This window comes from Oratosquilla oratoria, chromosome 34 (assembly GCF_046742065.1).
Source record: "Oratosquilla oratoria isolate Oo_2021 chromosome 34, ASM4674206v1, whole genome shotgun sequence".
NCBI classification, from domain to species: Eukaryota; Metazoa; Arthropoda; class Malacostraca; order Stomatopoda; family Squillidae; genus Oratosquilla; species Oratosquilla oratoria.
In genome coordinates this window covers 9,356,139-9,368,985 of record NC_134810.1, presented here as the reverse complement: position 1 = coordinate 9,368,985, position 12,847 = coordinate 9,356,139, and the positions used below count along the sequence as shown (strand labels likewise).

General features: G+C 37.3%; 1 protein-coding gene across 4 annotated transcripts in view; it reads right to left on the bottom strand.

Annotated features, from left to right (window-relative positions):
- Positions 1 to 12,847, bottom strand: part of Gdh (glutamate dehydrogenase, mitochondrial) — an 84,902-nt gene that overhangs the window by 67,732 nt on the left and 4,323 nt on the right. For 3 of the 4 annotated variants that reach the window (XM_076173075.1, XM_076173073.1, XM_076173074.1), the window contains exon 1: positions 6,118 to 6,176. The exons of the other annotated variant lie outside the window; for it this stretch is intronic. In XM_076173075.1, the coding sequence (XP_076029190.1) occupies positions 6,118 to 6,161 (44 nt within the window). In that variant the 5' untranslated portion in view covers positions 6,162 to 6,176. Of the gene's footprint in view, positions 1 to 6,117; positions 6,177 to 12,847 lie in introns of those variants that run through there. 4 annotated transcript variants of the gene reach the window in all.

Below are 12,847 nucleotides of genomic sequence, written 5' to 3'. Positions count from 1 at the left end.
CACCCTTCTATCCACCACCCTCTCCCACATGTACTTATGCTTGAATTTCTTCCTAAACACTGTATTTGCCATCATCAACCCTCTTGCGAGACATCTCCACCATCAACTCTCCACTATTGATTCTTTCCTGGAACTCCATACTTCCCAGTCACTGTATTGGTTCATTTCCTACCCTCGCATTAAGATCTCCCATTACAACTACATTGATATTTCTTCCTAATCCCTCTATGCACTCATTTGAATATATCGAAAAAGCCTCCCTTTCCTCTCTGCTCTTCTCACTACCAGGCCCATACGCACTTATTAAGACCCATATCTTCCTTCCCAGCTTCACCTTCATCCACATCAACCTTGAAGAAACCTCCTTCCACTCCACTACATACTTACCTATCTCTTCACTTACTAGTATAGCCACCCCTTCTCTCCCTCCTCCCTTCCTCACTCCTGAGAACCTCCCAACTACACTCCCAAACTCACACTCGCCCCTCCCTTTCAGCTTATTTTCACTCGGTGTCAACACATCCAACTTTCTTCTCACAAAAATACTGCCTATCTCTTCCCTTTTACTCTCATCTGTACCACATTCACGCACATTAAAAGACCCAAACCTTAGAGTACTGGTTGGAAAACTCCTAGACCCTCTTATGCCTTTACTTTTTTTTTATGAGTATCCCCTGCGGAGCTGCAGGTAGAAGGATTCCTAGTCCTATCCACCGTCCCGTTTTTTGTCACCTCTTATGATCCAAGTGGGGAGACTTGGTGGTAGCACTCTTTTCCCCCACTACAGGGTCGGCAAAAAAAGGAAATGAATGTTTAGAGAAATGATATAGGACAGTAACAAGGGGTTGGGGGACAGCATAACAGAGGGACAGTCGTAGTATAATAAAAGTGTTTATATGTCTATGAACAGTCTTCATAGACCCTAAAGTATCAACTGCATGTTACTTTGCCACAATAACATGCAGCCAATACCCCAGATATACTTAATATATTTTGGCATAGGATCTGAAGAATCAGCTGAAAACTGTAACTGTCATTGCAGTTATTGTTGTATCTACATGAATTCTGAATGAAATGCCGAATTTTATCAACCTGCTTCAAATTAGGAACTTGAGTGAATACTGTTCAAACAGCTGATAGAGTAACAAATATCAAGCATAGATAAGCATAGGTCACTGGGCCATGCATTTTGGACAGTTGTGTATAGCCGACCCTCCAAGTGGCCAGCTTCCCCTGGCTGGTGTTCAGGTGACCGTTGCCAATCCATTAATAGATCAAATTCCACCCACTCAAAGTGAGGTGAAAAGGTGTCTGGCATCTGCAATGTTAGTGCAATTACTAAAAGATGGAGATGTAGCTATGATCTGTGGGTTGCACGTGTTGTCTGCCATTTTGAAGTCAGATACCATTCCCTCGGAATGAAAACAGCGACTGGTTATCCCCATCTAGATGGGGACAGGGGATTGACAAGACTAATATTTACCACCATAATACAGTGCTCAGCGTACTTGGCAAGGTGCTTGCTGATCTGTTGTGGCACAGACTTCCCATCTGTTAAAATTTACAGAGGCTTGAAAGATATGTCTTTTTTCAAAATATTAATTTTTTTTTAAGCTATGGCAATTAATTCAGACTCATGTTGCTAGATTATATATAGTCATCCCCTGCCATACTGTGGTTCACCTTTCACAGTGCTGCTATATCAGAATTTTTTGTACAATTTCTATATTCACAACTTTTATATCAAAATAATAATTTTTTGCTTACCAATTTATTAATACTAATATAAATACAAAATATTTTTGACAGCAAGAGTACAAGATAGGAAGAATATCCAGCTGCCAATGGTCACCAGAAGTATTAAAGTTTTACATATATTTAATTTTTTATTTCTTTTCAGAAGGGTTGTCATTGAGCTAGAATTGCCAAAAAATGCTTGGAGAGCCTTGAGGCTAGTTATGGTGTTCATATTGATAGCAAGGCAAAAAGTGAGGCTTCAAAACCTTAAACACAATCTGAGAAACATCTATGAAGATTAATAAATGAATTGAAACAGTCATTCCTAGATAGCAAATGTCATAATCACAAACTACAAATATTGACTCTCTCCCCATATACAATTAAAGAAACTACAAGGGTTTTTTTTTCTTCAAACTACAACATATATGGTGAGAAAAAGCCATTTACTAAAATCAATTTAGAATCCTTCCAAAGATTCCAATCAAGAGGAAAAGAAAAGTGGTATCAGAAGAGGACAAAGATTTAGAAGATTCTATGAGTCAGATGAAGTTAATCATGTGTGTCCTGGACAATAGGATTGTGTGAAAATCACCAGTGCTGAAGTTGCAATGAAGGTGCAAAAGCACCTGGTTCTTGGGAATCTAAGAGAGATATTTGAACTATATAAAAATTATAAAAAGAATCCTAAAATAGGATTCTCCACATTTGCTAAATTACGGCCATCATACTGCATGCTTGCTGATGGTGGTGGGACTCATTCTCTCTGTCTGCACATATCATCAAAACCCAAAATTACAGCTGACTGCATTGGGAGAAAAAGGTCTCACATACAAAAATCTTATGGATTATAGTGTCTGCAGTACAGAAAAAGAAGCTTCCATGATGCAAATTTGCAAAGACTACCCAAGAAAAGGAAGGGTTCTGGACTTTGAGTTGCCTGACAGTATTAAATCAGTTCCATATGAAATATCTTACAAGCAATGGGTGCCTGTTGTCCACTGTACAATGGTAGACAAAGTGGAACCACTTCATGAATACTTATCACTAGACAAGAAAATATCCTGCATGGTTCATCATCATTTTGTTGCACAGCAGCACAGTACAGTTGTAACACTACCACCTTAGAGCAAGGCAGTTATTGTTGGTGATTTCTCAGAAAATTATTTTCATTATCCAAGACGCTGCTCAGGGATTTCACTGGGTCAACTCAATGTACAGTTCACCCTTTTGTCATCTATTATTGTTCATCTGAAGACCAAGAACTTAACCATTTCAGTGTTTGTTTCTCATCTCCATCACTAAAACACAACACTACAATGTTTTACCCATTTATGAAACAGCTTATGGACTATGTCAATCTCAGATGCCCACAACTGAAGAAAGTGTACCATTTTTTGGATGGATGTGCTGGCCAATATAAGAACAGATACTGTACAACTTCACAAATCTCTTACCAAGAAGATATTGAAAACTTTTCAATTCTGAAGAACACTTGAGCAAGACAATACACATAAGAGAATGAAAAAATGTAGAAACTGAACAACTTTGCACCAGGCTTAATGACCCCCTTATGGGGGGGGAGGAGGAGGAAGAAAAAAGAAAAATTATATATATATATATAAATAAAATAAAATAAATCTTTGTAACCGTATCCAATTTGAAAGATGCAAAACAACGGTTGGAACTGATTCCATGACAGTGTGGCTATTCAGGGAACTCCGAAATATAGATTTGTTCCTATAAAACAAGAAAGAACTGAAGGTGTATCCCATTTCGAGTGGCAATGGAGAGAAGAAACAAATAAAAAAAAAGGTCATATTACTAATGAACCTGCAATGGTTGATAATGTAAAACATGTCAAATCAGGAGAGTATGATAGCTGCATTTATAATGGTCAAATCTGGATTGGAATCGAGGAGGAATATTGTCAAATCTGGATTGGAATTGTGGAGGAATATTGTGAGGAGTTTGATGATTATATAGTGAACTTTTTACATTCATCTGGGTCTTCAGGAGGAAGCGCACATCTTTATCCATCAAGTAAAGATTCATGTTCAGTGCCAAGACATCAGATATTATCTGTCATGAGTTGTCTTAGACTAAGAGGAGGCAGCCAAATTAACTATATAATTTCTTCAGGAAGAAATTCATGCAAGTATTGAATATGCCAAAATTGTATCCAATACAATTTCAGGCTAACCTAATTTATGTTTGTTGTAACTATACTTATGCTTGTGTAATATATAATGCTTATGCTTGTATGCATTTTGTAAATACATAGTGTTCACTTACAAGTTAAAAAAAAAAAAAAAAATAGATTAGGAGCTCAAGTGTGAAAAATATGTACAGTTGAGGGACAAGGTATAAATATGGTGCTCACTTATGTTAATTATATAAAAAATACTAGGATAAACTTCTTTTTACCGATTCTAATGGCCAAAGCTTATGCCTTAATTTTTCTCATCTATAAAATGTTTTCAATTTCGATACCCCAGGACTCCAATCTTGACCTAAATTTTTTTGCTAGTGTTTTTTTTTAACCTAGAGTTCTTAACTCTGAAATTTGGATTCCTTGTCGTTCAGATTCTAAATATATATACATTTATATAACCAATAGTTACTGGTCACCAAATGTTAGTGACCTCCCATATGACCTCTTAAAGGTAAGATATCAACAGATATACCATTCACTAAAAATCATCGAAAAAATACTTTTTAAAAGCATACAAATAAAGTTTTTACCTATTACAGAAGAATTTATTCAGAAAATTCACTTTTAATTGCGCCTCGCATACCACTTTTCCGAAGTCTAGATATTCAGAATAACAATATTGTTTGTTTGGCAACTGTGACGTCACGAACGCGGAATTCCCCGAACCCTTCCCGAAGCGCACGGGCGGAATGTTTCGAATAGCAGACGACGCAATGAAATGAAGACAAAACTGTTTTTTGCCAAATTTGATAAGATGTAGATGGTGGAATTATATAGAATACTGTCAGTATGTTTTTTTATGTACATTAAACTGTAAATACAAAAAGTTATGGAAGTCTTGATATCTGACCTTTAAAGGTCAGATATCAAAAAAGTTGGAGAGATGAGGGTATTAGGCACTTGCTGATCTGACAGAGAATGCCACATACACATACATACTGTATATGGTTTAACGTCACAAACTCCCTCCTAAAGGAAGGCTAGGACGGTGCCCCTCACAGAGGACTTTGTAGCTTGGAATTTAACGAACCATGCCCTTGGTTCAACTTTGCCAGTGGCAGGATTCGAACCGCCATCCCTTCGACCTTTGCCACAAGTAACGACGCCCTAACCCGCTCAACCAGCGAGCTTCCAATACACACACAAATTATAGGAAGACCCAACAAATTATAGACCGGTGTCCCAAATGAGTGCAATAGTTAAAATTTGTGAGAAAATCATCAAAGATAGATGGACAAAATATCTAGAGAAGAATAATCAGGGCTGTAGAGTCGGAGTTGGAGTCTGAAGCAATTAGGGTAACTGGAGTCAAGAGTCTGAAGCAATTATGGTGTCACTGGATTCAGAGTCAGTAAAAATATACCGACTGACTCCAGTTAAATTCACATTTCATAATGCCTTCATTTAGTCTGTAGTTACATGCAGTGCGCACTCCTTATAAGTAGATTATATATATATATATATATAAAAAAAAAAACAAAAAAAAAATCAATAAAATGTAATAAATCTAGTCTTATCTTCGTTGTCATTCCACTAAACCCCCAAAATGTCCTTGTGCAACACTGGCTTTCAAATTTATACAAAGAGCGATAAACATCCAATGTATTACTTGAATAAATTAGATAAACACCTCCATTTTACACCTGTTGACACACAGTCACGGGAGCTGTAATATTCCTGTCAAGTTTCATATGCGTCATTTCCATCACCATCAGTTTGGTGGTTTCTCCCACTGCTGTGTTGCCAAACAGTAAGATAATTATGATTTCAACTGTAGACTAACGCAATAATACTATCTCTTCTCTCCTTTCCTTCTATACTTTTTATCATTGAATTATTGAAATAAGGATATTTAAAGTTGAAAAAAAAGTTTCACGTTTCAAACATGTTCAGCTGTATCTTGTATTGTACTCGTATCAATAAGATCGGTTCCAGAACCAGAGTAATGTCCATCTCAATAATTGCATAGCAGTACCAGTATGTAGTTTAATCAAGAGGTACATTATAAAATCTTTATTTTACTGAATTTTCTTCAATATCCTTTCAAACAATCTCTACTTCAGTAATAAAGTATTAATGAAGAGGTCAAACATAAGAAAGCCACACTATAACATATACCCTTCTTCTTTGATATAAACCAGTAATAATGATATATGTCTACTCACGATTGGAGCGTGTGTTGTATAGGCTTTATAAATATGTAGGCCATAATCAGTTAATTACATGAAGAGGAGTCTGAGTCTGAGTTGGAGTTGGTGGTGCCAAAAATAGAGGAGTCGGAGTCAGAGGTTTTGTGTTCCGACTCCACAGCCCTGATAATAATATACTGAACTCGAGGCAATTTGGATTCAGACAAGGAAGATCATGTACCACTAATTTAATTTGCTTCTATTCAAGATTGATAGATATATTGCAAGAAAGGGATGGCTGGGCGTGCCTTCCTGGACTTACAAAAGGCATTTGATAAGATACCACACAGAAAATTACTATATAAACTGGAAACAATAGGAGGCATGCATGGAAAACTACTGAATTGGATGGAGGACTTCCTACATGGAAGAAAAATGAGAGTGGTGCCCAGAGACAAATATTCAAAATGGGAAGAAATGAATAGTGGCATACCACAAGGGTCAGTACTAGCTCCAATAATGTTTCCTAAATATGTATATGACATGGACGAAGGCATTGAAAGTTATATGAACTGCTTTGAGGATGATGCAAAATAATTAAAGAGAATAAACTCTGAAATAGACTGTGACTCATTGCAGGGGGATCTGAGTGGGGCAAGAGATGGGAGGTAAAGTTCAACATCAAGAAGTGCAGTATAATTGAATTTGGAAAAAGCAAGAAGAGAATAACAGGACAGTATAATATTGATGGAAAAGAAGAAAAGAAGTAAATTCTGAAAGGAACCTTGGAGTAATCATCACCAAAGATGTCGCCAGATAAACATACAAATAAAATAATCGGAGAAACATAAAATTTGCCGAGATCAATAAAAGTGGCTTATAAATACCTTGATAAGGAAATGATTAAGAAAATATTGCAATCACTGATAAGGCCAAAACTGGAATATGCAATGCTGATATGGTCACCTAGTACAAAAAATATAAGAAAATTAGAATACAAAGAGCAATGACAAAGATACATTACATACATACATATACCAAGGCTTTTTCCCCCTTACACTCCACACCCCTCCACCCTCCCTCTTATCTTAGCACCTCCTGGATGACGGGTCATCCCTGCACCTTGTCCACTGCCCTGGGTCAGAAGCAGTGTCGCAAGACACAGCACACTCACAGCAAGGCCGCTTCATTAAATTAGCAACCCCCCTCTCTCCGTCCCCCCATGCATAAAAGGAGAAATCCCTTTGGGCTGCGTCAAATTCCCCTCTTCCCCAAAGCCCCCTTCACCCCATCCATCCACCTCATCCTAGGACGTCCCCTCATGTTCACTCCCTCCACATCTGCCCTCCATACCTCTTTTACTAGTCTTTCTTCACTCATTCTTTCCATGTGTCCAAACCATCCTAATACTCTTTCATCAACCCTATCTCCCCCATCCTAATACTCTTTCATCAACCCTATCTCCCAACTCCCTTTTCACCCGTTCTTCTCCTCATTTCTCACTCTATCTAGCCTAGTAACCCCCATCATACTTCTCAGATACCTCATCTCAAACACATTCAAACTTCTTCTCTCTTCCTCTCTTATGTTCCATGTTTCTGCCCCATACACTGTAATGACAAAGATGGCCCCAACATTTTCAAACCTGACATATGAACAAAGACTAGCTGAACTAGAATTGCCAGCCCTGGAATAAAGAAGAGAATGAGGGGACCTACTAACCATCTACAGAATTATGAAAGGTATATAATGCCTTGATAGAGAGGACTTATTAAACAGGGACAGAGGAAAAACAAGAGGACATACAATGAAACTCAAAAAGGATAACTACAGAAGAGACCTGAAAAAGAACAGCTTCCCACACAAAGTGATAGATATATGGAACAAATTGGATGAAGAAATAGTGTGTGCAAACACAATACAAGAATTTAAGAACAAACTTGATCTTGTGAGATACAAAAACAGGTCACCACGAGCATAGCTCCCCTTCCCGTATGATACAACTAGGTAAATACACACACACACACCTGATAAACATGTCAATAAACTAGTTGGAGAGACTTTTAACTTAAGATCAATGAAAGTGGCCTTCAACTACATGGATGAAGAAATGATAAAGAAAATAGTAATTACACTGATAAGACCTAAATTGGAGTATGCCGCGACACTATGGGCACCTAGTATATACATAAAAAAAAAAAAAAAAAAAAAAAATAGAAAGAATTCAAAGAGCGACACAAATGGCACCTACACTCTCAGATTTGACATACGAACAAAGATTGGATAAATTGCATCTATCAACACGAACAGAGAAGAGAAAGAGGTGATTTGTTGACTTTTTACAGAATTATGAAAGAGATGGAAGTTCTTGATTGAGACGACTTATTAAAATGGGACAGAAGAGAAACATGACGACGTGAGAAGAAACGAGTGCCCCTCCCCTTACAACTCTACCGTTAGCAAAGATTGTCTAAACTAGAACTACCAACCTTGGAACAAAGAAGAGAAAGAGGTGATCTATTGGCCATTTACATAATCATGAAAGGGATGGAAGTCCTTGTTAAAGTGGGATAGAAGAAAAACAAGGAAGACACGAAAAGAAGCTAAAAAAGGACAGTTATAGATCTGAAAAAAGTTTTCCACAGAGTTGTGGACATCTGGAATAAACTAGATGAAACAATGGAGTGCAAACCATACAAGAATTTAAGAACAAGCTAGATGCTGTGAGATACAAAGACAGGTCACTATGATAGCTCCCCTTCCCATATAATACAACTAGGTAAATACATATGTCAGGGTGGCCCTCTCGTACTGCTCCACATGGAGAAATACACCAGGAACTGGAGAGACTCCTGCCCCTTATAACCCATCATCTAATGGTTTAGCTGAGAGGGCTGTAAAAACTTTCAAGGAAGGATTAAGTAAATTTAAGGAAGGTGATATACGAACCAGTCTGTATATTTTTATACAATTATAGACATTCAATCCATAGTTCAACAGGTAAAGCTCCAGCTGAGCTAATGTTTAACAGAAACTTCAGAGGTATTATTGAGAAAATTAAACCACAAAATAAGAAGGAAAGGGTTTTGGAAAAAAGAGTGTAAGTTTGAGAAGGCTGAATATAAGATTGATGATGCTGTTTTTGTAAACAATTATGGCAAAGGTCATTCATGGTTGGAAGGGAAAGTAATTGAAGTTCTAGGTGTGAGAAATTACAAGGCGATGTTAAAAGATTTTGGGAACACTGTTTGGAAAAGACATTCTGATCAACTAATGCCTAGATATACACCAACTGTTCCCAGTAATGACACTGTACCTAAAGATAACTCATGTAGCAGAAAACCTTTTGTGCTTATGCTTGTGCTTGTGCTTATGTCTCCTTCAGGTTAGAAGTAATTGATAAGGCTGATGGAAATTCTTCTGTAAATGTTGATAATTTTGATAGTGCTGTTAATGTACCAAGTCCACAACCTGTTAGAAGATCTAGCAGAGTTGTGAAATTGGTACATTAACAGCACTATTAAAATGATCAACATTTACAGAAGAATTTCCATCAGCCTTATCAATTACTTCTGAACTATCAGGACAGTGTCCTTGATCTGAATGTAGATTATTTAATCGAGGTGAAACAAACTACCAACATTTACTCTTGCCTTTTAAGTGTTTATGAAGGTAAGGGTCACTATGGTCAATCTGGCCAGGATTTTGGGCCGCAGCCAAAAATGGTTAACCATTTCAGTACAATGACACCTACATAGGCATCATGAGGTGCATGTGGATACACAAGGATGCCGACACCAGTGTCTTTATTATATGCATATTTTTTGTTGCTGTACACGAGTTACCCCTGGATTCTATGAACTGGTTTGATCACGTTTTCTGCATTAATTACTACTCACCGAATAAAAGAGAATGAGTAATACAACAGTGACTTTATATTTTATAATACGGGTAGTGTGATGAATCATACATATGGCAGTCCCTGCACATGGGAATTTGACTTATATTGAAGTGGTTAAGATCCACTGCGATATAGTACAGGTAAACGTCGACTTACGATGGCCGCGACTTACGATTGTTCGACTTTACGATGACGACGACGACGACGACATGATAATTTAACCCCTTCCATACGGTGCCGCACACGTAGGCGTCTTGATTATATTTATTGTAGTCGCCCCTGTGTTTTTACATTCTCTCAAATGATTCATTCTCTGTGGTTTTCAAAATTCGCGGGTGAAAGAGAGAACGATCGATATAAGCGGTGACTATATTTTATGATGCGAGTATTATTACGTCACGTCGTACGGCTGGCATTGGCTGCTGCCCGCGAGATTTAAGTGCCGTACTGAAAATACATATTATAGTGTTTGAATATGGTAAAAAGGATAAAATTAAATAAACTACTGTACATGTTTAATAGGCTATATTCAGTATCTCTGGTGGTTAATATACAGGTAGGCTAGGTACAGTGACCACGGAACAGAGTGGGATCGACTTACGATGAGATTGTCTTACGATGGCTCTATCGAAACCTAATGCCATCGTAAGTCGACGTTTACCTGTATTAAAAATTAAATATCAAATTTGTAAATTATATTACATTGACAAAATGTATGTTTATCTTGGCAATTCATTAACAGATGGGGTTGCCACAGCTGCTTAAGACATCATCTTTGTTTAGATGCAGTGGTTGAAGAAATTAAAGCATGATAAATTTGTCTATCCTAACCTAACCTACATTTAGTAATGTAGTACTTGTAATTCTGGAGGTGATCAAGGTCGTTGTCTTTTTTTTTTTTTTTAGCATTTTCCGTTATTGATTTTTGCTAAAAAAAAGTGTATATTACAATATTACTATTTTTCTAATGCTATATTGAGTAAGAAAGCACTTCTAAAAAAAATTGGTAAAATTGCATTTCTGTACAATAAAAGTTACTACCTCCAGAAATATCTTTTTCCTGTTGATTTTGATGCGTTTTCAAAGTCTATCATTTGCTATTGCCTGAAATTACTAGTTCTTTATGTAACTCTTACCTTTTCAAAGATAATAAAACTACAGAAAAAACAAGTAATTTCCAAATTCATCATAATTGATGAAAATGTATAAAATCAACAAGAAAAAAATATTTCTGGAGGCCACTTAAACTCTTGTTTACAAACCTGTTCATCACTTAAGTTGCCACCTAGCAAAACCCTGCTATTTTTGATAAAGTGCTATTAACCTAACTTAACCAAACTCCCTGAAGGAGGGTTCCCCTCTGCCCCCCCCCCCCCAAGTTTGAGCAAACATGCTGTCATCTGTTTCACATTGACTGCAGACTCCAGACCAATGGAATACACGAGTCTATCCAAAACTGGATTACCACAAAGTGGACACAGAATGAGGCAACTATTTGACCAAGTTGACTGGGAGGAGATATTTTCAAATAAAGCTGTAAACGAGAAGCAGGGCATATTTATTGAAAATTACAACAAAATCATCAAGATGTGTGCCAATCTATAACAACAGAATGGTGTTGTAAACCCAAATGGATAAACAGAAGACTTGACATGTTAATAAGAAGGAAACAGGAATCATGGAGGAAATACTTCGGAAGAAAGACTACAACTCATCAAGAACAGTACAACAATGCAAGAAATATATTGACCCAAGTTCTCTGAAAAAGAATGCAATTAACCGTGTTGTTACTAGACTTGATTATTGTAATTCTGTATACTGTAACCTACCAAATATTTGACTTAAGATACAAAATGTTTTGGGTCACATGAAGAATTGTCACCCCAGAATGCCCACCTGAAGAATCATCACCCCACGAGGTCCCACCTGAAGAATTGTCAACCCAGTATGCTGAATATCAATAGTGGAATAAAGATCATGTTAGGTTTGGTTGAATGATGGTTATACTTATTGTTAACAACTTATACAACCGAAGAATTGTAAATCCAGGATGGCCCAGATGAAGAATTATCACCCTAGGATAGCCCACATGAAGAATCGTCACCCTTTCCAAGACTGGGGTGACAATTCTTCATGTGATCCAATGTTTTGAATAGAGCTGCAAGATTAATTAAGGGTGTCTCTTGTCATGATAGGATTACATCTGTATTAACTGATTTGCACTGGCTGTCTATAAAAGCTAGAATTAAATATAAAATATGTATGATGCCTCAAGTTCTACCATTTGGAAAACCATCATAATTAAGGAGTCTCTTGGAAGTGGTCCAACCTACTGAGGAAAGCGTAAACACCTGTTGAGCTGACTCGGGTCTGACCCTATTTGAACCCCAAGTTTCATCATGAGTTTGTTTTCACTCTTTTAAGTCAACCTCCCCAAGATTTTATAATAGACTTCCACTTAATCTACAATGTATTGTCAGCATCCAAGGTTTCAAAGATAAACTCAAGATGTTCCTGTTCTCTGAATGTTCCGATATGAAAGACCTCACCATCAGAGAGGAATAGATTATGAAGTTGAAGTAGATCTTTATTGATGCGAGGGTCCTGTGGAGCACAATTGGTGGAGGGGGACCAGATAAAGAAGAACTACAAGTAACACGGGAGGTAAGAACAGCAAAATATACAAGAAAAAAATAGCAGCAGATGCATCAAGAAACGCCAGGCACTTTTGGAGCTATGTTAGGTCGAAGACTACGGTCAAAGATATCATAACCAGACTTAACCATTTCCATACGGTGACGCCTACGTAGGCGGCATGAGGAGCAAGTGGGTACGCGATGATGCCGACCGGCATCTTGATTATAT